General features: G+C 53.2%; 8 protein-coding genes across 8 annotated transcripts; 3 read left to right on the top strand and 5 right to left on the bottom strand.

The window, feature by feature from the left end:
- Window positions 1–73: 73 nt before the first annotated feature.
- On the top strand, window positions 74–1,472 carry LMH87_003308 (uncharacterized protein; the record flags this gene model as incomplete). Its single annotated transcript, XM_056204502.1, has 2 exons — window positions 74–168; window positions 266–1,472. 2 exons carry the CDS (start codon window positions 74–76, stop codon window positions 1,470–1,472), a joined length of 1,302 nt encoding a protein of 433 aa, XP_056048094.1.
- A 364-nt stretch (window positions 1,473–1,836) lies between these two features.
- On the bottom strand, window positions 1,837–3,622 carry LMH87_003307 (uncharacterized protein; the record flags this gene model as incomplete). Its single annotated transcript, XM_056204491.1, has 4 exons — window positions 1,837–3,169; window positions 3,222–3,348; window positions 3,408–3,460; window positions 3,567–3,622. 4 exons carry the CDS (start codon window positions 3,620–3,622, stop codon window positions 1,837–1,839), a joined length of 1,569 nt encoding a protein of 522 aa, XP_056048093.1.
- A 791-nt stretch (window positions 3,623–4,413) lies between these two features.
- On the bottom strand, window positions 4,414–5,910 carry LMH87_003306 (uncharacterized protein; the record flags this gene model as incomplete). The annotated part of the gene is made up of 2 exons (XM_056204480.1): window positions 4,414–5,210; window positions 5,274–5,910. 2 exons carry the CDS (start codon window positions 5,908–5,910, stop codon window positions 4,414–4,416), a joined length of 1,434 nt encoding a protein of 477 aa, XP_056048092.1.
- Window positions 5,911–6,604: 694 nt separating this feature from the next.
- Window positions 6,605–8,009, bottom strand: LMH87_003305 (uncharacterized protein; the record flags this gene model as incomplete). The annotated part of the gene is made up of 2 exons (XM_056204469.1): window positions 6,605–7,623; window positions 7,673–8,009. The coding sequence occupies 2 exons, from the start codon at window positions 8,007–8,009 to the stop codon at window positions 6,605–6,607; spliced, it is 1,356 nt and encodes a 451-aa protein (XP_056048091.1).
- A 219-nt stretch (window positions 8,010–8,228) lies between these two features.
- On the bottom strand, window positions 8,229–10,083 carry LMH87_003304 (uncharacterized protein; the record flags this gene model as incomplete). Its single annotated transcript, XM_056204458.1, has 8 exons — window positions 8,229–8,290; window positions 8,345–8,743; window positions 8,804–8,888; window positions 8,940–9,227; window positions 9,280–9,739; window positions 9,798–9,930; window positions 9,999–10,032; window positions 10,081–10,083. The coding sequence occupies 8 exons, from the start codon at window positions 10,081–10,083 to the stop codon at window positions 8,229–8,231; spliced, it is 1,464 nt and encodes a 487-aa protein (XP_056048090.1).
- A 691-nt stretch (window positions 10,084–10,774) lies between these two features.
- On the top strand, window positions 10,775–12,514 carry LMH87_003303 (uncharacterized protein; the record flags this gene model as incomplete). Its single annotated transcript, XM_056204446.1, has 2 exons — window positions 10,775–10,977; window positions 11,035–12,514. The coding sequence occupies 2 exons, from the start codon at window positions 10,775–10,777 to the stop codon at window positions 12,512–12,514; spliced, it is 1,683 nt and encodes a 560-aa protein (XP_056048089.1).
- Window positions 12,515–13,533: 1,019 nt separating this feature from the next.
- LMH87_003302 (uncharacterized protein) lies at window positions 13,534–15,187 on the bottom strand (the record flags this gene model as incomplete). The annotated part of the gene is made up of 5 exons (XM_056204435.1): window positions 13,534–14,185; window positions 14,245–14,366; window positions 14,422–14,708; window positions 14,770–14,898; window positions 15,037–15,187. The coding sequence occupies 5 exons, from the start codon at window positions 15,185–15,187 to the stop codon at window positions 13,534–13,536; spliced, it is 1,341 nt and encodes a 446-aa protein (XP_056048088.1).
- Window positions 15,188–16,650: 1,463 nt separating this feature from the next.
- Window positions 16,651–18,998, top strand: LMH87_003301 (uncharacterized protein; the record flags this gene model as incomplete). The annotated part of the gene is made up of 3 exons (XM_056204423.1): window positions 16,651–17,318; window positions 17,375–18,070; window positions 18,131–18,998. The coding sequence occupies 3 exons, from the start codon at window positions 16,651–16,653 to the stop codon at window positions 18,996–18,998; spliced, it is 2,232 nt and encodes a 743-aa protein (XP_056048087.1).
- Between the last annotated feature and the right edge of the window lie 482 nt (window positions 18,999–19,480).

Genomic DNA, 19,480 nt, shown 5'->3' with positions numbered 1-19,480 from the left:
ACGGAGGACGCTATATACCTTATACTTACTTCTACCCTCCCCGATAGTGAAGCAGAAGTAGCGTCGCAACATCATGCGCACAGCTTCCTTGGTTCTGGCAGCTCTCGCTGCTGGGCTGGGCCAGGCACAGTATCTCATCAACGAGCTCAGCTTTGGCATAGACTCCAAGTCAGTTTTCCTACCCCTCATTCCACCTCGCTCTTGGATTTTTGAGTTTCTCCCCTCCATACTCTGAACAGCTGGCTTACGATACCTACCACCGCAGACTTAGCCACGACGAGTCCCCCGGCACCATCCCACACTACCACGTCAACGGCCAGCCCAACCGCCCCGATGTGCTCTCCAACAAGGTCATCCTGACGCCGATGGGCATCGGCAACCAGCGCGCCTCCATCTGGGGCGAGCGCACGCTCCAGCGCGACGACTGGGTCGCCGACATTGACTTTCGCGCCAACGGCCCTGAGCGCGCCTCGGGCAACATCAACATCTGGCTGGCCAAGGACGGCCGCGCTACCGTGCAGGAGAACAGTGTCTACACCGTAGGCCGCTTCGAGGGCTTGGTCCTCGTCATCGACCAGTACGGCGGCTCCGGCGGCATGTTACGCGGCTTCCTCAACGACGGCACCAAGGACTACGCACACCAGACCAATATTGACGCCCTCGCCTTTGGCCACTGCCAGGTCAGCTACCGCAACCTCGGCCGGCCCTCGCAGATCAAGCTGCACCATGCTGGCGGCCACTTCAAAGTCGAGATTGACGGCCACAAGTGCTTCGAGAGCGACAAGATTGCCCTCCCCCAGGGCTACACCTTTGGCATCACCGCCGCCACGCCCGAGAATCCCGACTCATTTGAGATTTTCAAGCTGACTGTCATGAGCGAGACGGTCGACCCCCGCCATACCCAGCAGACTAACAACAACAATAACAACAACCAAAACAACCAAAACAACCAGCAGGCGGCGCCCGGCGGCTTCGACAACCCCGAAGACGCCTTTAAGCAGAGCATCCCCGACAAGAGCGCCGACACGTTCCAGACGTCGGCGCAGCAGTTTGCCGACCTGCACAACCGCCTGCAGTCGACGTACCACCAGCTGGCGGCCGTCTACCGGTCTGTGACGGCGCACCACGCCGTCGACGAGCAGCGCCACAAGGAGGTGCAGGAGATGGTGCAGAACATCCGCGCCGACCTGAAGCGCCTCGACAAGGTCGACAGCCTCGAGCGCACCGTCGAGGACCTCAAGCGCGACGTCGCCAGCCTGCGCGACACGCTCGACCGCCGCATCAGCTCCCACGAGACGAGCTTCCGCGGCGCCCTCACCGACCACCACCGCCAGCTCTCGGAGCGCATGGCCGACAGCATCCCCGGCCACGGCAAGCTGATCTTCATCCTCATCGGCACTCAGGTCGTCCTGGCGGGTGTCTACATTGTGTACAAGCGCCGCAAGATGGCTGGGCCCAAGAAGTATCTGTAGGATTGCCAGGGACAGATGCAAAAGTCGGGGTATGAGGGTCTAATAGGGCGTGCCACCTATTCGTCAATTTTGTGCTTTCGAGGAAGCTGTATTTGTTATCGTTTGGCGTCCTTGTTTCATACTGTGTGTACGTGTTGGGGGAGCAAAGTCCGGATTTGGAGTATCCAACGACGAAGACAGAGACTGGGGCGCTCGCAGCCTATGTATATTTTAGGGTTTAGAGAATGAATGTCAAGCCAGCTATGAACTTATACAAAATGCATTGAAGTGTTTTTCCTTGACGGGTATAGTTAGATGCTGCATATAGTCTCGTCTGATGATGATTGATTGTTTATATAAAGCACAACAACAAGCATTTCCGGCTTTACTTGCGAGGCTTGGATCCGTGACGTCCATTAATCACGTCCAGCAGCTCCTGCTCCTTGGGCGCCGTCGTCAGGTTCTCGTGGCCGCTCTCCGTCACCAGGATGCAGTCCTCGGTGCGGCTGCCACCGACGGGGTAGTATCTCTCGACCACGTCCCACTCGATGAGCTTGGAGTGGACGGGGTCTTCGCGGAAGAAGCCCTCGAGATACTCACGGTTAAAGTACAGGCCAGGCTCGATGGTGAGAATCATGCCCGCGCGGAGCACGGTGCGCTGCTTCTCGGCCGCCGTCGCCTGGCTGATTCTGTTCATGGCGAGGAGCTTCTTCGGCGTCATCATGGTGCGCTTGCCGCGGCGGAGCACCCCGCCGACCGTCTCGGACGCGGCGGACATGAGGAGCGGCGCGTCGCCGACGACGTCGTGCACCTCAAGGCCGACGTGGTGGCCGAGGCCGTGCGTGAAAAAGGCAGACACGGTGCCGGCGGCGATGAGTTCCTCGCGGGTGCCGCGCAGGATGCCGAGCTTGAGGAGGCCGTCGACGGCGACGTGGCCCGCGTGCTGGTGGATCTCGTAAAAGAACTTGCCGGGCCTCATGAGCGCGATGCACTCGTTTTGCATGCGAGTGACGATGTCGCTGATGGCGGCCGCGCGCGGCGAAAAGGACCCCGATATGGGCAGCGTGCGGGTGACATCGCTGGCGTAGCAGCGGTACTCGCACCCGGCATCGAGGACAATGTTGGCGCTGCCCTTGAGCGGCGCGTTGTTGGCGCCGTAGTGCAGCGTGGCGCCGTTGGGGCCGGCGCCGGCAATGACGGGGTAGGCTTGGCTGTGCGCGTCGCGCGACGTGCACACGGCCTCGAAGACGGCCTGCAGCTGGCTCTCGTTGGTCATGCGCAGCAGCGCCTGGGCGACGCGGCGGTGCGCCGCGCTGGAGATGTCATTGGCGCGGCGGATCAGGGCAATCTCGTAGCTGTCCTTGACCTCGCGGGCGCGGTTCATGGCCGGCTTGAGGGCCGTGGTGTCAATCTTGGGGCCATCGGACGAGCGTGAGCGGAAGGACTGGTGCTGGACGAGCTGCGGTGGGCGCTGGTCCGGATGAAGGGCGTAGACGGTCGCCGCGGCCGGGAGGCTGGTGATGTAGCCGGCGAGGTCGCTGGCATAGTGTACCTGGTCGGCGTCATACAGACGGGCGGCCTGAGCGGTGGAAGGCGTCGAACCGAACCAGTGGCTTTTTTTGGGCTCGGTGTAGGGAATCCAGAGGACGAGGTTATCGTGGGCAATGTCGTAGGTGACTGTGCAGCCCGCATAGTCTACGCCGGAGAGGTAGTAAAAGCTGGGCGGGTGAGCAGCTATCGTTAAAGATTAAAGAAGGAGATTGGACTTACTATCGTTGTTGGCGGAATTTGGGTCCTTGGTCAGAGTCGGGAAAGAGACGCTCGGGCTCACCAACCAGGTAGACGATGCCCTTGTCGACGCCGAGCTCATGGGCGACTTTGCGCGCGTGGTTCTTGGCTGGGGCTGGTCAGTACCAGCGCAGGGTATAATTACAGTGTGCAAGAAAACCTACGTACCAGGATATTTGCCGCTCAGGATCTCATCATCCGAGCGCTTCTTGCCCAGAGAGCTATCACCCATATTGGTCAGTTCAATCGATCATGATTGCATGTCGTCATTGGCAAGGGCAGCTGCACAGGTCCGCCTCCAGCGGCGCGCAGAGCAAGAACACGTACATGGCATCAAACTCATCCTCTAGGATAAACTCGTAGTCAAATTCTGCGGCCGACATTATGAGACGGGGTTGCAACCAGCTCGAGCGCTACTGTGGCGGAATGGGAGAGTACGCAAAGGAACAGCTTGCAGGATGGAGAATTGGAAGTGTGAAGCTGCAGCCAAGCTCCTCCGAAAATGGCTGCGGGGGAGCGCTGGTCCACCCCCACACTATGTGTACTTTGGTATGGACCAGGTAGAGTGAACTACTACATTTGTTCAATACTGTCGCCTTTGCTTACTTGCAGCAGAAATTTACTAGAGACTTGCGCGTGAGCATCAGTTCAGCAATAAAAAGGTGGTCAAATTTGACTCCTTTTACCTAATACTAACTCAGCTGCATGTACTACAACAGCCTGGTCAACTGGCGCTGACCCAGATCCGCATTCGTCTGGGGGTACGCTTGCCGGTCGGCTGTGCCATGTGCAAGTCGTCCCCGAAGATAATAGCAGTGCGATAGCAAAGAGGCAGAGTGTCGCCTTTCTTAACACATGATGAATTATACGAAGGAAATTTCCGAGTTTACCAGGTTCTCTTAATTGTCCAACCCAAACGAGTAGTTTGTCGACCCATTATGACTGTTAATAGGCGTCACTCTTACACCGGCGCATCGCCGAATTGACATCACAATTGTATAGAAATATGATAAGAATAGCGAAGAGCAGATAAGACGTTGTTTACAAGGTAGCCTTTTCCTCTCTCCTTTTTTTTTCTTTTTCGAGTGCTTGAATATCTTTGCATGCTCTTGGTTTCTCGACTATCGTGGTCAAGCAGCCAGCCTAGCATTCTGATTGTCAAGACGCTCTGGGCTTAGTTTGCCTTATCAGCGCTACCGTCATCGCTGCCCTCGTCAATAGCATTGGCCTTGCGCTTCCGAACAAGCCTTATGCCGCCAACGGCCATGACCAGCATCTCGAGGCCGAGGATGACAGCGAGCGTGACAAGCGCACCAATGACACCAGCCACAGGTTTGGAAATCCCATTTCCATGGCTGAACGATGTCTTGGCATTGCCGTCACCTTGGTCTGGAGAGGTTGTGGCACATTGGCCACTGGTGCCGCCGCACAGTTTACACCACTGATCAGTGCTAGTAAGTGCAAACTTGGACATGCCGCCTTGGAAGTCGCTCCAGGACTGGCTGTCCTTGCCGAAGAGAGCGAATTGTTTCAGATTGCTGTCAGAGGCAGTACCGTTGCTGTATAGAAATCTAACCTGGATCTCGTCGGGGTTTGGCTTGCTGCTTGTGCTCGTGGTGTACATCTCGAATGCCATGGACGAGGCGTAGTCGGTGATGCCGTAAAAGTTGTCATAATCCTTTTGCAGCTGTGCAAGTCCAAAAAAAGCCATAAAGGCACCGTACGAGCCGAATTGGACGTTGAACCTTGGACTGCCGGCGGTACCATTGACGATGGACTGTAGCGCGTTCAGGATCTGGCCGGCAAGGACGGCGCCAGAGATGGCGCGCACAGGATCGCTGGCATTGTACGCCAGATTCCATTCGTGACGTGAGGCGAGATCAAAGCTACGAGACAAGGTTTCGTCCGTCAACAGGTTGTCCGCAGGAATCGAGGAGTTGTGGATAGTGGCAACATTGATCAAATCCCAGACTACACAATTTTCTCAGATTAGCCGCAAGATAGGAAAGTGAGCCCTTTTGGTGGCAAGCGTACTAGTATATGCGTTTCTGAAGATAGCTGTACTGGAGTTGAATGTGTCATTGATGACAGGCAACAGAGTTTTGTAGAACGCGGCCGAGTCTTTGGCGGTGCTTGCATACTCCGCAGAGGCAAAATACTGATTCGAGCTGACGATAGCATTGTTGCAGTTGCTGCTGCCCTGCAGCCATGCGCTGCTCTCGGCTGCTTTGCCAGTCACGTCCGCCGTCACGGCGTCGACGGGCACATACTGATAGCCTCCGAGCGGCGCCTCGACCTTGGTGCCGTTGGCGAGCGTCTCGCTGGCCCCGTTCGGCGGATAGAGGGCCTGCACAAACGCAGCGGCCGAGTTGTGCAGCACGGCGTCCTCGGGAGCGCTGACGGATAGCTGCGCGAGCAGAGGAACGTCGGGGCTCACACCCTCGATGTTGTTGCTGGCATTAGCGGAGATGTAGCGGGAGCGGTAGTAGGTGCCGGACCGGTGCACCTCGTCCGCACCGAGCGCGGTGAGGTTGACGGGAGCCCAGGACTTGGCCGTGCGGTCCCCGTGTCTGTGGAAGACGTACACGCCAAGGACTCGCTCATTGGAAGCGGCAAAAGTGGTGCCGATGCTAGCAAGCACTGCCAAAGTCACTCCCACAGCAAAGTGCATGGTGGCTCTGTATGGGCAAGTAAAGCTGGGGAGAGATACCAAGGAGATGCCAGGATCTGCTGTGAATTCTCTCGAAGAGGGCAGGGAAAGCAGCTCTTAAAGACCTGAATCTGGTCTAGAGTGCCGACTTCAGCTTGCCGGCTACGCTGCAGAATGCCTCCAGCAGCCTGCACTAACGTCCCAGCTGCCTATCCGTCTTTTTGAAAGCCATAACTCGTGCCCAATCACTCAGCGACGAGGCTGTTCTCCCGAATCAGCGGGGTTCCTATCGCAAGGTGCGGGAAACTGCCGATAGCTGATCAGCATCAAGGCCTTCAACCCCATTTTCGTGACAAGCCTCGTCCGACTTACAGCTCGCGACAGCTGGACTTCCGTACCACCCGATGCTTCATTTTGACTTTGGGGGAGGAAGCCGCCGCCACTAATCTGCCCAGCTAGGTAAAATCCGGTTGGGTAGTAACAGCAAGGCGCACCATTGCATGCTCTAACTCAATGTGGCTATGGTGGTGGTCCAATCAGCGATGGGCTGCGAGTCCTCGACGTACACTAGGGGTGCCTCCAGCACTTTTCTCACTCCTCATGATGTAAAAAGTGCCAAAAGACGGTCAAATAGCTTTACGAGGCAAACGCGATGCGCAAGGTAAAGTTTTATGATGTGTCAATATGGGCAGGCTTCTTTCCTAAGGGTTAATGCTTATCCACCAATCAAGATCATCGGCCTATTATCCAACTTCTCCAGCTCTTCCAGGCTTGCATGCTTCTCCTTCTTGTTTTTAACGCTCGCGCCAATTACTTGTAGTAGCTCAAGTTCTTGTGGCAGCCACCCAGTGGCAATCGGGCCTTTTAGTTCTCCATCTCTGTTTGGCAATTTCTGCCTCTCGGCCTCGATGAGACGACTGAACGCAGCGTCGTCCAACGGCTTGCCGTCGTTTCCTCGTCGTATCATGTCACGCAGAGACACCTCTGCGTTGCCGTGAAGGCAAACCTTGAGATTACCATCGCTTGTGACTCGCAGCCTGTTGCATGTGGCGCAGAAGTCATCCGTCATGCTCGTAATGAATCCTACCTTGCCCGCGAAGCCAGGTATCCGAAAGGTTCTGCTCGTGTCGTTCCTATGGCCACTGACTTCGTGTATTCCTGGGTACACGGTCCGAATGCGGTCCAACATTTCCTTGTAGGTGACCATTTTGCCTCGATTCCACTTGTTTCCACCAAACGGCATATACTCTATGAATCGTACCTCCAAATCTTTCTCCTTTGTCAACTCGACAAAAGACGTAATCTCTTGCTCGTTCAAGCCGCGCATGACTACGCAGTTGACTTTGAGCTTCACACCAGCGCCTGCTTTGTTCATCGCCAGGATTTGGTCTATGCTCTTCATCACCGCTCCGAATCCTTTGCGCCGCGTCATGATCTGGTACTGAAACTCATCCAGTGTGTCGAGGCTCAGATTCACGCCTGTAAGCCCTGCCTCGAGCATCGGCTCTAGTTTGTGGCGCAGGGATATTCCATTTGTCGTGAGGCACATTTCCCGGAGCCCACTACTGCGGAGCAAGCCAAGCTTGTTCATCAGTGGCACTATGTCGCGCCGCACCGTCGGTTCCCCTCCAGTCAGTCGGATTTTGGTAACACCTTGGGACACAAAGAGGGTCGAGAGATAGACAATCTCAGGCGTTGTGAGCAGGTGGTCTGCTGGTGACAGCTGCACGCCCTCTGCCGCTTCACTCAGTTGATGAACGCCGTCAGCGCGGGTAGTACATACCTTCAGGCATACAATATAAACACCGCAGGTTGCAGCGCTCCGTGACACTGATCCGCAAGTAGTCATGACGCCTCTCAAAATTATCAGTGAGGAAATGTGAAAAGGGCTTGGCACTTCGAATCGCTTCTTTGCGTCGCTCGAGAGCTACATTCGGTTGAGGTGCCGCTTTTGAGAGACAGCGGATGAAGTTGGCTGGAATATATCTTGGAGCAGACTGGCGCAAGCTCACAGGTAAGAGCTGAGAGAGGGGCACTCCAGTTCGAATATGCATAATGAGCGGTAGTGAGTGGAGAAAGGTGAGAGGACAAGATGGACAGACAGAGGCCGGGGGGGTCATCGCCTTTATACGTATTCTGGAAGTGCCTCGCCCTCTACATGGTCTATGTGGTAAACAGCCCGCAAATTTACCATTAGGCTTAAAAGGTCCTCTTAAGAAGGAAATTGTATTACTTTATGAAAAGTACCGAAAGATTGGAACACGGTTTTTCGTTTGCCGCTTCTCACAACCACGTTGAGCTTGCTGCTATGGTGGTCTCTTACCTATTTCCATCGCTATCTATTTGGACAGCCTCTTTTGAAGGGCGTTCTTTATGTCTTGATGGACATGTCCGAGATAGTCTATTTTGCGGTTAATATTGCTGTACGACCGTTTGATAAGTCAATGCTACTTGCCGAGAACTTCGCCAGCAAGCTTTTCTGGGACGCCTTGCAGCGACTGTTCCAGGTTCTCCAGGAGTTGCTCTTGTCCGTTTGGCTCGCTGCAAATAATTTTGTACAGGCTTTGAGCCTGTTCGAAATCTTTGTCAGTAACAGTCGTGGTAAATGCAGTCACATTGCCCGTCCACAGCTCATGGGTCGGCATTTGGACTCTCTTGCTCTGGGCGACCGGGCGGAGCTCCGAGAAGACATAGTCCGGGTCGCTGCCATAGTTCCCATTCATAGTGCCAGGGCCATCACGAACGTATGGGGCGTAGACAGGATTCTTGGGCCGGTTGGGAGGGAGCTGGAAGTAGTTTGGGCCAACGCGATAGCGATGCGCATCCGGGTAGCTAAACATTCTTGCTTGCAGAACTACACAATAGCGTTAGGATACAACCTCGGCGGTCGAAACTCTTACCACTGTAAACTCACCGGGGTCTGCGGATGGCCCAACGCCCGGCACCATGTTGGATGGCGAGAAGCATGCCTGCTCAATATCTTGGAAGTAATTGTCCGGCTACAGTCATGTTAGTTGTCGCTGGAGTAGACGGGATTTAACAATGCAAACATTTTTGTTCAATGTCAAACGGCCAACTCGACGCAGCGGATACCTTTCGTGCGGCCAAGTGTACGTGCAATCGAAAATATCAATTGGCGCCGTGGCAACTTCTTCTGGCGTCATCGTCTGAATGCAGACTGTCCAAGTGGGGTATTCTCCTTTCTCAATGGAGTTAAACAGGCCCTTGATATGATAATCAGGCTCTGTTCCAGCGAGGTGTGCAGCAGTTTCTGCATCCATGGTTTTGATACCATCGTCAGGCCTGAAGTGCCACTTGACATATACATAGCTTCCGTCCTTAATGGCCTGTCAGTATAGGCTCTGTAGTACTGCTAGATGTGGAACTTACTGCCTTGTTCAGAGTATACGTATGAACACTAAAGCCGTTGATGTTTTTGATCGTCTCGGGAATACCTCGCCGTCCAAAAAGGTGCATGAGGGCGTGGATCCCCTCTGGGTTGTTCTTGTGAAAATCCCAAAACATGGCATTATCTGGGACGTTGGTTCGGGGGTGTCGCTTATGGCTGCGGTTCATCGACGGAAATTTGATGGGATCTCGGATGAAGAACACCGGAAGATCGTTGAAGACGAAGTCCTGAACACCCTCCTCCGTGTAAAACTTGGTTGCCCATCCTCGCACATCGCGAACAGTATCGCTAGAACCTTTTTCCCCACCAACGGTTGAGATGCGAGTTAAAATGGGAGTCTTCTTGCCAATTCCAGAGAGGAACTTTGCATCTGTCAAGTCGGACAAATCCTCGAGCACTTCGAATTCGCCAAAGGCACCGGCGGCCTTTGCATGGACACTTCTGCAAGCAAGGGTCAGAACCTCTCCAGGTCAGTTTGTTTAAGCGAAGCATTTCTTACCTTTCGGGGATACGCTCCCGAGCGAAGTGGGCAAGTACTTCGACGGTCTGAGTATCACTCAGAACAACTAAGCCACCATTGCTATTGCCATAGCGTATTTGCTGCACAGACCCTGGGTTGTCGCTAGGTTGCCCTGTACAAAAGTTTCAGTCTTTTTTTCCCAAAAAAAATGTATTCTCGTTCATTTTTTGTGGCAATTACCATTGGCAAGTGTGCTGATATTGTCTTGTGAAGCCTAGAGGCAATCAGCTTTGGAAACAGACACAACATAACGCCTACTCACCATAACCGAGAGTGTAAAGCAGTGGACTGACAATGAAGGAAAATTAATTGCTTGTCCAAGGCCGTCTTAATTGGCATATTTAATAAGATGCCGTTTCCTTTTACGTAGACTCTGCCAATCGCCCGTTTCGAGCCGTCTCCACAAGCAGATCCTCGCCACTACCCAGCCGTGGGAGGGCGTGTAGATATGCAAGACACCCCTCTCCTTTCAAACCTTGGCCTTTAACCGAGCTAGCGACCACCTTGCTTTCCGAGATGCAGCGCACAACACAGGCGATCCAATAAAATCTGTGATGATAGTAACGACGCGTCCTGACTGGTAGCAAGCGGTGCGTGCGGGTCGAGTGTTCTGACATGCAAGGGAGGGACAATTGGCGGGGGCCTAGACCAGCCACAGCATGCGAGAAGAAAGCTTCCTAGATTCTGATTGGATTCTTGTATTACCAATTCCGGCCTAACTCTAGTCATATCTTGTCTTACCTCGAGCTATCATGCATGAGACAACAAGTATGCGCATCCAGCCGTGCGTTGTGCAGGCGCTCCGCATGACCAGCCTATGTCTGAACCATTCAAGATAAATATCTTTGCGTTCGACTCTGAGAAGCTGCAAGACAGCCCGAAGCAAAGTCGCCGCATAAATCATAATGCCTAAGAAGACAAATATTGTTGCCCCTGTGCAAACAAAGACACCTGAAATGAAGACCACAAATCGTCCAGATGAGTGGAAAATCGAGCAGGGGCTGTCCGGAGCTGTGCTCCCAGTTCTGGACATGACCAAGCCCAAGACCAAAGAGCTCGCCCCTCAGGTCTTTGGCCCTCTCACCAAAGATGAAAAGGCTATCAAGGCAGTTGGCAATCGTGACAAACTCTTTGCCATTGAGCGAAAGGGCTGGACTGGGTGAGTAACATCTTGAGGCTCATTCTGTGGCTCTTCTCTAACTCTGGTGCCCCCCAGCTTTGTAGAATGGGAGAATTATCCAGAGAAGAAGGCTGCGGCACACAAAATCCTGACTTCTCAGACGTTCCCACCAAACCCAGAATTTCAGCTTGGTCCGATTCCAGGAACAAATCCAGTCCTCCCAGGTACACACTGGAAAATGTGGCACCATGCAGTCGGCGGAGAGCTCACCAAAATCCCGGATGACTCCTGGAACACGGTCCTCAAGGAAAAGCACCCCGACATGCTGCACCTCTTGCAGTTTCCTTACAACGGCGAGCCTCCTAAGCGTCTCGTCACCAGCAAAGATATCACGCCTAATTCCCTGCACTTTGTGCGAAATCACGGTGGTATTCCAATCATCGACAAGGACGACTTTAGTTTCATGCTGGATGGACTTGTTGCAAAGCCTCGCAGCTTTACTCTGGATGACATCATGGACGAGTCCAAGTATCCGCGCATGCAGAAAACTGTGACCATTCAGTGCTCCGGCACTCGCCGAATTGAGCAGATTCTCAAATATCCCGGGCAGGGTGATGAAGTGCCCCAGGCGCCGTGGGCGGAAGGCGCAATTGGGAATGCAGAGTATGTGGGCATCAGCCTCAAGAAAATTATTAAGGCCTGCGGCGGCCTGGTGGACGGCGCGAAGCACTTGGAGTTCTACGGCGCCGACACTTACTTCAAGGACGACAACGCAATGAATTATCTCGTTAGCGTACCGTGGTCTAAAGTCAAAGCCAACGAGGTTATGCTGGCGTGGGAGATGAACGGCGAGCCGCTGCCGGCCATCCACGGCTACCCGCTTCGCATTGTTGTCTTTGGCTACATCGGGGCTCGGAGCGTCAAGTGGCTCTACCGCATCAAGGCCATCAAGAATCCGTCGCGCGCGCCAGTCCAGAGTGCCGAATATCTCTATTTTCCTCAGCAGGTTGGAAAGCACAACCTCAAGATGACGGACGGAATCCAGATTCAAGAAATGCCAGTGAGTTCTGCCATTATGTCGCCCTGGACCAAGCAGGTCTGCATCCACAAGGGCAAGATTCGCTGCAAGGGATGGGCGTATTCTGGCGGCGGCCGCTGGCCAGAGAGGGTGGAGCTCTCCAGCGATGGTGGCTTCAACTGGTATACTGTCCCCCTCGAGAACATGAGCAAAAAGCGCAAGTGGTCGTGGCGCGTGTGGGAGTTTGAGCTTCCCTGCGATGTCGAGGGCTGGGTGGAGATTGTCTGCCGCTGCTGGGACAATGCGCTCAACACTCAGCCTCCCGACGTGCGCACTGCATGGAACTGGGGCTTGCATGTTACGAGCTCCTGCCACAGGATCTCGGTCTATAGTGTCAACAAGTCCAGGCCGGCAACCAAGGCGCGTCTCGACGAGTTTGACGAGAGAGGCATTCCCTTTGGCCCAATTACTGTTCCGCTCGAGTTCCCGTCTCAGAGCTGGGAGGACTACGAGAAGTTTTGGAAAGCCAATGACCCCCGCGATGCGGACGATGAGTAACATTATTACCAGGGTGTGCTCTTCGGCGGAGGAGGATTCGGTCTCCTTCCATGGTCCTAAGTTAACTAGTAGCCAATTGATTCCATGTGAAGTACGGATACTGAAGAAAACTGTGTTCCCCACGTCGTACCCTAAAATGTGCTAAAAATAAAGGAGCATTTGCTTTTCCCTCACTGTATCCATACTTCGGTCAGCACTGGATCGAAAAATCACTGTACCGGCTGTTGTACTAAGCGGCGAAGCCTGGTTTGGTCTCGTATCCCTTGGCCGCTTCCAACTGCAAGATTGCAGCTACGGTCACGGCATTACAAATCAAGCCATTATGCCGCTGACGGCTGCATGCTGTGGACCGCAGCCCTTTTGAGTCTCTGTGCATTTTTAAGAAGTGGGGGAGAGAGGGAAGGAAGACAGTATTTTGCTTTTTCTCCCCACGCCGAAAAGGGTAACACCATCAACCCAATCAGCTCTAGCGATTCTGGTCAGATATGACAGATCTGAGGACACCAGCTGAAGCTACAATACTAGCCGTTCCGGATAGCTGGGTCCACCACCCCACCGTACTATCCCACCAACTTTCCGCGGATCCCTGTTGTGCAGGATCAGAGTCGATGACAATCGGGCTGTAAGTGGCGTTAGCATTTTGGCGAGACTATCATGGGCAGAGCAGGCTTCCTGCATCTGAGTTCCTCAAGCAGTGCGGTTTTAGGCATTCTATCTACAGTGTAGCCAAGATGTGCGATTTAAAGCCCGATCGAGCTGAGTCGATAAATCTCCATCTAGGGTAGGAACGGTCTCAGTAATAGACAGGCATGCTTAGCCTCGGGGTATTATCCAGCGCGGAGAATGGGTCAATAATGTCCAGCTCTCATGCAAGTGTGTAGGTCTTATTTTAGGGTGATAACCTGTAGCTCTAGTGGACTTCGCATCCCGCATCACTAGCTCTGGCATCTGAGCTTTTCCGTTCGCTCTGTACTCCTGACTATACCTGATCATAGTTCCGTCACCGAATCGGAACTTACTCACGCAGCTGCGCCCGAGCAGAGTATGTGTAGCAGAGAGCTCTCTATCCTTTGGCGGGTCGTGCTGCTCATAGACCCGAGAACAGATGCCATTGTCAGCACGTAGTCGCGATTGGGGATGCCATCATCGACTCCAAAGAAACCGCTGTAAAGAGTGACATAAAGACCATCAACATCGGAAAGCCAGGTGTCACGGTATTCCAACAGGTGCACATCCAACAAGATAAGGGCCAAAGGACAAGATATCCACCCGGATCCTTGGCTAAGGGCGGAAGCGTCGGCAGGAGCAGTAGTGCAGCCCTGGCACAGAATGGCAATGAAGAGAACGCATGCCAACCGCCGAAACTCGAAATCGCCAATTTTCGCATCGCGCCGGCTTGTGAGGTCGTATTGCTTCATTTTGAGCATGAGGAGCATCAATGCATCCTGCAGATTAGCGCAACTTGCAAGACCATTGCGACACGACTCAATTGAAATGAGGGCAAAGTGCTCAATGTCTTGCCCCAGTGAGAGCAGCCACAGACAGCGGATTTGGTGCATGGAAGACTCCTCTCCAACAATGAGTCGCAATGCGTAGAGAGACTGAGGCATAGCAAGCTCCCATATGCGATTGGAGCTATCAAGCCATGATGGACGCACCATGAGCGTATTTCTGTGAAACACGTTTTTGAATTAGTGCTGGTGACGGCTGCCAGGCTCGCAGAGGCTCACAAAAATGTGATCAGTGCGAGGCGCCAATTGTGAGCAAATGTCCCAAGGCCGCCCCGCGCGTTAATCATGCGCAAAAGACCATCGTGGTGGATTTGCCAATCGAGCTCGGTTCCCCAATATCGCTTTTGTCGATTTATTAGCTCCTGTAAGATGAATGATACCATCTGTGGAGCTTACTTCATAAGTCGAGAGCCTCAAGACGGCTGCGAACGTGACATCACTGAGCGCCATGTTATGGTCACCAATCCACCCCATGATTATTCGAATTGCCTCCATCTTGAACTCTAGGGCTCTTTTCGAATAGCGATGCCCCCGCATTCGGGCCAGGTGAGCGGCTGAGTGAGCCATGCAGGCATTGAAAGAGCCGGCGTTGGAAAGATCAAGCGGCAGCCACACGTCTCGCATTGGATTGGCGATGGCAGGAGGCAGATGGCCAAACATCATTGTCGTGCACGTGAAAACCCCTAGGCCCAGTGTGAGGATGACATGCAGCACCAAGGTGTATTCGGCATTCGACAAACATACAGTGGTGCAGCAGCTCTTGGTGCTCGACTGTCAGTGTAATTGGTAGCCTGTCAAATGGATCTAATCGGCCACACGCCACGGTGCCAATCATTCTGTAGAGCGCCCGAGAAGCTTCTCCAGCCAGCTCCCCTTTCGTGGGAAGCTGGTTAGAGGATGCCAAAGCACAGGTATTGGTATCCTGTCCGTTTTCAGCGTGATGCGTCGCCAGGGAGCAATCACGGCGCGCTCGCCGATGTGGCAGCAGTGGACGAAGATGGCGCTGTGTACCGTTGCCTCCGCCCCTCTGGCCGCCTGTCCATTGCTTTCGTTGACGCCAGTGTGCCCTCATTGCATGGCTACGCAGTGTTTTCCTGTTCGACTCGGCGACGAACTTGAACTCCTCATTATCCGGGCTGTACTGTTTCTGTGATTCTGGCATTTTGATGTGGGAGTTTTAACGGGCGATGAATTAAAGAGTGAGGGGTGTCCGCAGCTGAAAGAATTAATGGGCAGGATGCGTAAGTTTCGCACTACTGTCCGCCATCTGGCTGGCTAACAGGGTGGCCGCTCTGCCCTGTAACTTAGTTATAGTTAGTCGAGTATATCTTGACTTGAGCACTTGGTTGATACTATAAATGATGAGAAAAGACCACGCACAGAAATATATGACCAATCTATGGATCATTTTCATTAATAGTTTCCGCCAGTCATCGAAGCCAAAGACTAGCTGCTCAAAATATTTTTATTGAGTAGCAAACAGATGGGTCACTGTTGCAATCTAGCAGGAACTGTCGAGGCTTTGTTATGCGCAGCCGTGATTACAGGCGCGATACGGAGGGTGTGCAGTAACCCACTGGCGACGCAGCCTTTTCCGCGAAGGTCATGTTCGTATAGCTTAGTGAAACGTTTGTAGGTGAGGATGCGCGGAATGCTTTAAGCCCAGGCGACTTTTAAGTACTGCCACACCTACATTGATACAGACCAAATGATCAGTAGTAGTGTCATTAGCCTTACTAAACTCGATGAGAGCAACCATACGCCTAGATTTGTAGTGAAGGCAACAAAAAATGCAAGGGCGACGACAACTATAGCTAAATTGAAAGATACAGAATCGTATACTGGCTGCTTGTCATTTCCTCAAAATTTTCTTGTCGCGAATCGGCGTGGATCACGGATCGTAGGTCCGGACACACTAACGTTTGGGACATCTCATGTCAAGATTCAGAAATCTGGGTCGCCCTTGACCTGCTTGGGAAGAAGAACAGATTTCATTCAACTGCAAGAGCCTCTTTGAGACATTTTTGGGAGTGAAAAATTCTAATTTTTCTTGTCGCGCTGCTTTCCGAGGTGACGTTTCGCAACGGTCGGCCGGGCGGCTGCCAACCTCAAGGTAACTACAACTTTTAGAGGTTTGGGTTCTTGCATGCATATATGTCTAGAAAAGAAGCAGTCAGTTCTTCGACGACTCTTGTTTAATTTCTCTGACGAACTCAACCGAAAGATGTCTTCGGGGCGACAAGACCATGTACTGGATCAGGTGTCCTAGCTTCCTAGGTGCTGGTCTGCCGTGCGCCGTTTGCCGATTTTCACCCAACGGTCTCGGATCAGGGGTCGCTCGCGCGCTTAATCAATGTTACTGCTTGGTTCTTTGGTTGGGCAGCAATGCATGAGTGCGGCTGAGCTGCGAGTGAACGTTTGCCTACCCCGCGGCGCAGGCGGGCATCTGGCCATTCCCATGCTCTTGGGCAACTTGCATGCCACATGGATTTGGAATACTCTTTTGCCAGAATCTCGAGCTCGACTTCACAAGAGCATTATAGTTCATGAATACTGAGAGAGGATCGGTTCTGTCACCATTAAGTGCGAAGCCCATATTGATATCTTGCTCATTCTTTTCCGGCCATGGACACGCGCGAGGTGTCGCAAGACACCCAGATTGCAGCTGCTCTGCGGAATGCACAGCTGATGTATGAGAGCTCCAAAAGGAGAAACGGCCAGCTGGTTCATTACCATCCTTCGCTGCAGTCCATCATCGCAAAGTTTCTCGCCATGAACCGGGGCCTCGAAGAGACCCATTCCTCTGGGCATACCATTTCCATGACACAACTGCCGCCACCATACCTTCCTTCCGACCGCTTTCTTGATGAGTTGCAACCGATCCGCATTACACAGATGCGCCTCGGTGAGCACCATCGTTCTACCAAGGTCTTTCTTCGTGTTCTGACACCGCCCAACCGTATCAATGCAATACTGGCAGCTGTTGAGGACCTGGAGGGCACGACTGTGACTTTGCAGCTGTACCATCAGCCCCCAGAGGCGACCAATCCTTCCAAGGAGACCATCCAGGTTGGACGTGTGCTTCTTCTCAAAGAGCCTTTCTTCAAGTGCGCCACAGACGGCACCTATTCATTGAGAGTCGATCATCTCGGTGATGTTGTTTGGTTGGAGCCATGCGATGGCCGCATACCAGACATATGGAAAACGACGGCTCCGAAAATGAGCAGTGAAGCAGTACGGATGCAAGGCAACGAAGTTGTGAAAAAAGCCTGCTGGGCCAAAGCATTGCGTTTGTGAGAGCAGTTCCCGCACCTCAACATTCGCCAGTGGCTAATTAGCAATCCCGTAGATACTCAGACGCCGTTCGATGTGCGGCTACACCCGAGGAAGCACAGCTGGCGTTCGTCAACCGCTCTTTGACCAACCTCAGGCTCGGCCGTCCGGAGCAAGCCCTTATTGATGCGAACAAGACGAATGAGCAGATATCCCCAACGGAGAAGTCGACTTTTCGCGAGATCCGAGCACTCTATGAGCTCCGTTATTTCGACCGCTGTCTGGAGCGACTCACGCATTTCCTTGAAAACTGGCCCGATAACAGCGAGGCAAAGGCGGAGATGGCGCGTGTCAAGACAAGAACTAGTGAAAAGAACGACGGCGCCTATTCATTCTCACGCATGTACAGGCAAGCCAACCAGAGTACGGCTCAGATTGACTGCGGCACATTCTCAGTGCCCGTCGAGGTCCGCGATGCCCCTGGACGAGGACGAGGGCTTTTTACTACCAAGGCTGTTCGCGCGGGTGATCTTTTGCTTTGCGAGAAGGCGTTTGTGTACAGTTATTGCGACTTGAGCTCCGGTCGCTACTCTGTTCTGATGGATCTTGAGAGCAAACGAGGCTTTGCTGGCGCCCAGGCCGAAATTCTCACGCAAATGATACAAAATCTCTATCATAATCCGGAATACTCTCGTCCCATTCTGAATCTTCACCATGGCGACTACAAGACAGTCGGCCGAGACGTTGCAGATGGTAATCCAGTCGTTGATTCGTAAGTCAACATATATGCAAGTGATGTGCATCACATCTTTCGCAACTGACCTAGAAATAGTTTTCTCGCCGCCAAAATCATGTCACTCAACGTTTTTGGGGCGCCGAGGACCAGTCGAGAGACGCTGTCAAATCTTCTAAAGGATAAAAGAGACGCAGACGGTGGCAAGGGCGGCTTCGGCACCGCAGGCATCTGGATCAAGGCATCATATGTAAACCACTCCTGCGTTGGAAACTGCCGTCGCTCATTCATTGGAGACATGCAAATCTTGCGTGCGGCTGCGGACATGGAGGCGGGAACCGAGCTCCTGTTTCCCTACCACCAGCCTCAAGAGTTGGACTCGCACGATGATATGCAACGTCGCCTCAAACACTGGGGGTTCACATGCAATTGTGCGTTGTGTCAGGCCAAGCGCCCAATGTCGGCGGCGCAGTTGAGCAAGCGCAAGCTGCTCATGAAGAGCATGCAGGGCATTATTGACTTGCGAGCCAACAAGCCACCAGCAAAAGGGCTCAGACTTCTCGACGAGCTGAATGAGACTTACCCTGAGTCGTACCCTGCCGAGCTGCCGCGTCTCGAAATTTGCTCAACTTGTTTTGCAATGGCTATGAAGTACAATCAGCGCAGCGATCTCCGCAAAACCGTTGAGATGCTCTTACAAGGGCTTCAGGCCCTCGGCTACAAAATCACATCTGTTTGGCCGCTGAGTGACAGAGTCGCCGCCGGCGCGTCGCGTGCCCAATTCGAGATTAAGAAATGGGGGTTGACGAATGACATGGTGCCGTGGGCGCTTGTCAACTTGTACGGAGCCTCGAAGTCCATGGCGCCGAGTCTTTCGCAGCGCATCCGCGAGTATGCGCAGAGGGCATACAGCATAGTGGTTGGGGAGGGGGACACGTTTTTGCAAACTTTTCCTGCGGCTGTGTAGTGCTTTTGTCCCTGACCGGTATCTCGGGTCTCCGACGCCAACATACACCGTGGCTAATTAGGTTTCAGCCACGACTAGCCTACATCGCGAGGCGCTGCGCACGAGCGAGAAATTGATGAACCAACGACCGAATATGGGAGGCAACAAAGGAGACAAAGATGGTGCACTTTTTGGAGTTGTTGATTATATCAAGCTGCAGGATCTTAAAATTTGCAGCTACAGATTCATAAGCAGACGCCAACTACGCAACCAAGACACGGCAAGAGAAGTGAAATTGAACCGGTAATATGTGCCAGCTCTTTGAGGTAGACGGTGAGGGATCTGGTCCTAAAAAATAAATTACAAAGACATCGAATTTGCGTGACGAACAGCCCGAGGTTTGCACACCTACATGGGTCGATTGCTCCAACGGGCGCAAAAGCTTTCATGCATGTCGAAGTGTTTTAGTTTCATTCAAATCGCACTAGGTCTATTGCTAAGCA

The sequence above is a fragment of the Akanthomyces muscarius genome, chromosome 2, assembly GCF_028009165.1.
Source record: "Akanthomyces muscarius strain Ve6 chromosome 2, whole genome shotgun sequence".
NCBI lineage: Eukaryota > Fungi > Ascomycota > Sordariomycetes > Hypocreales > Cordycipitaceae > Akanthomyces > Akanthomyces muscarius.
The sequence above is the reverse complement of the archived record's forward strand: the minus strand, read 5'-3'. Positions and strand labels throughout refer to the sequence as shown.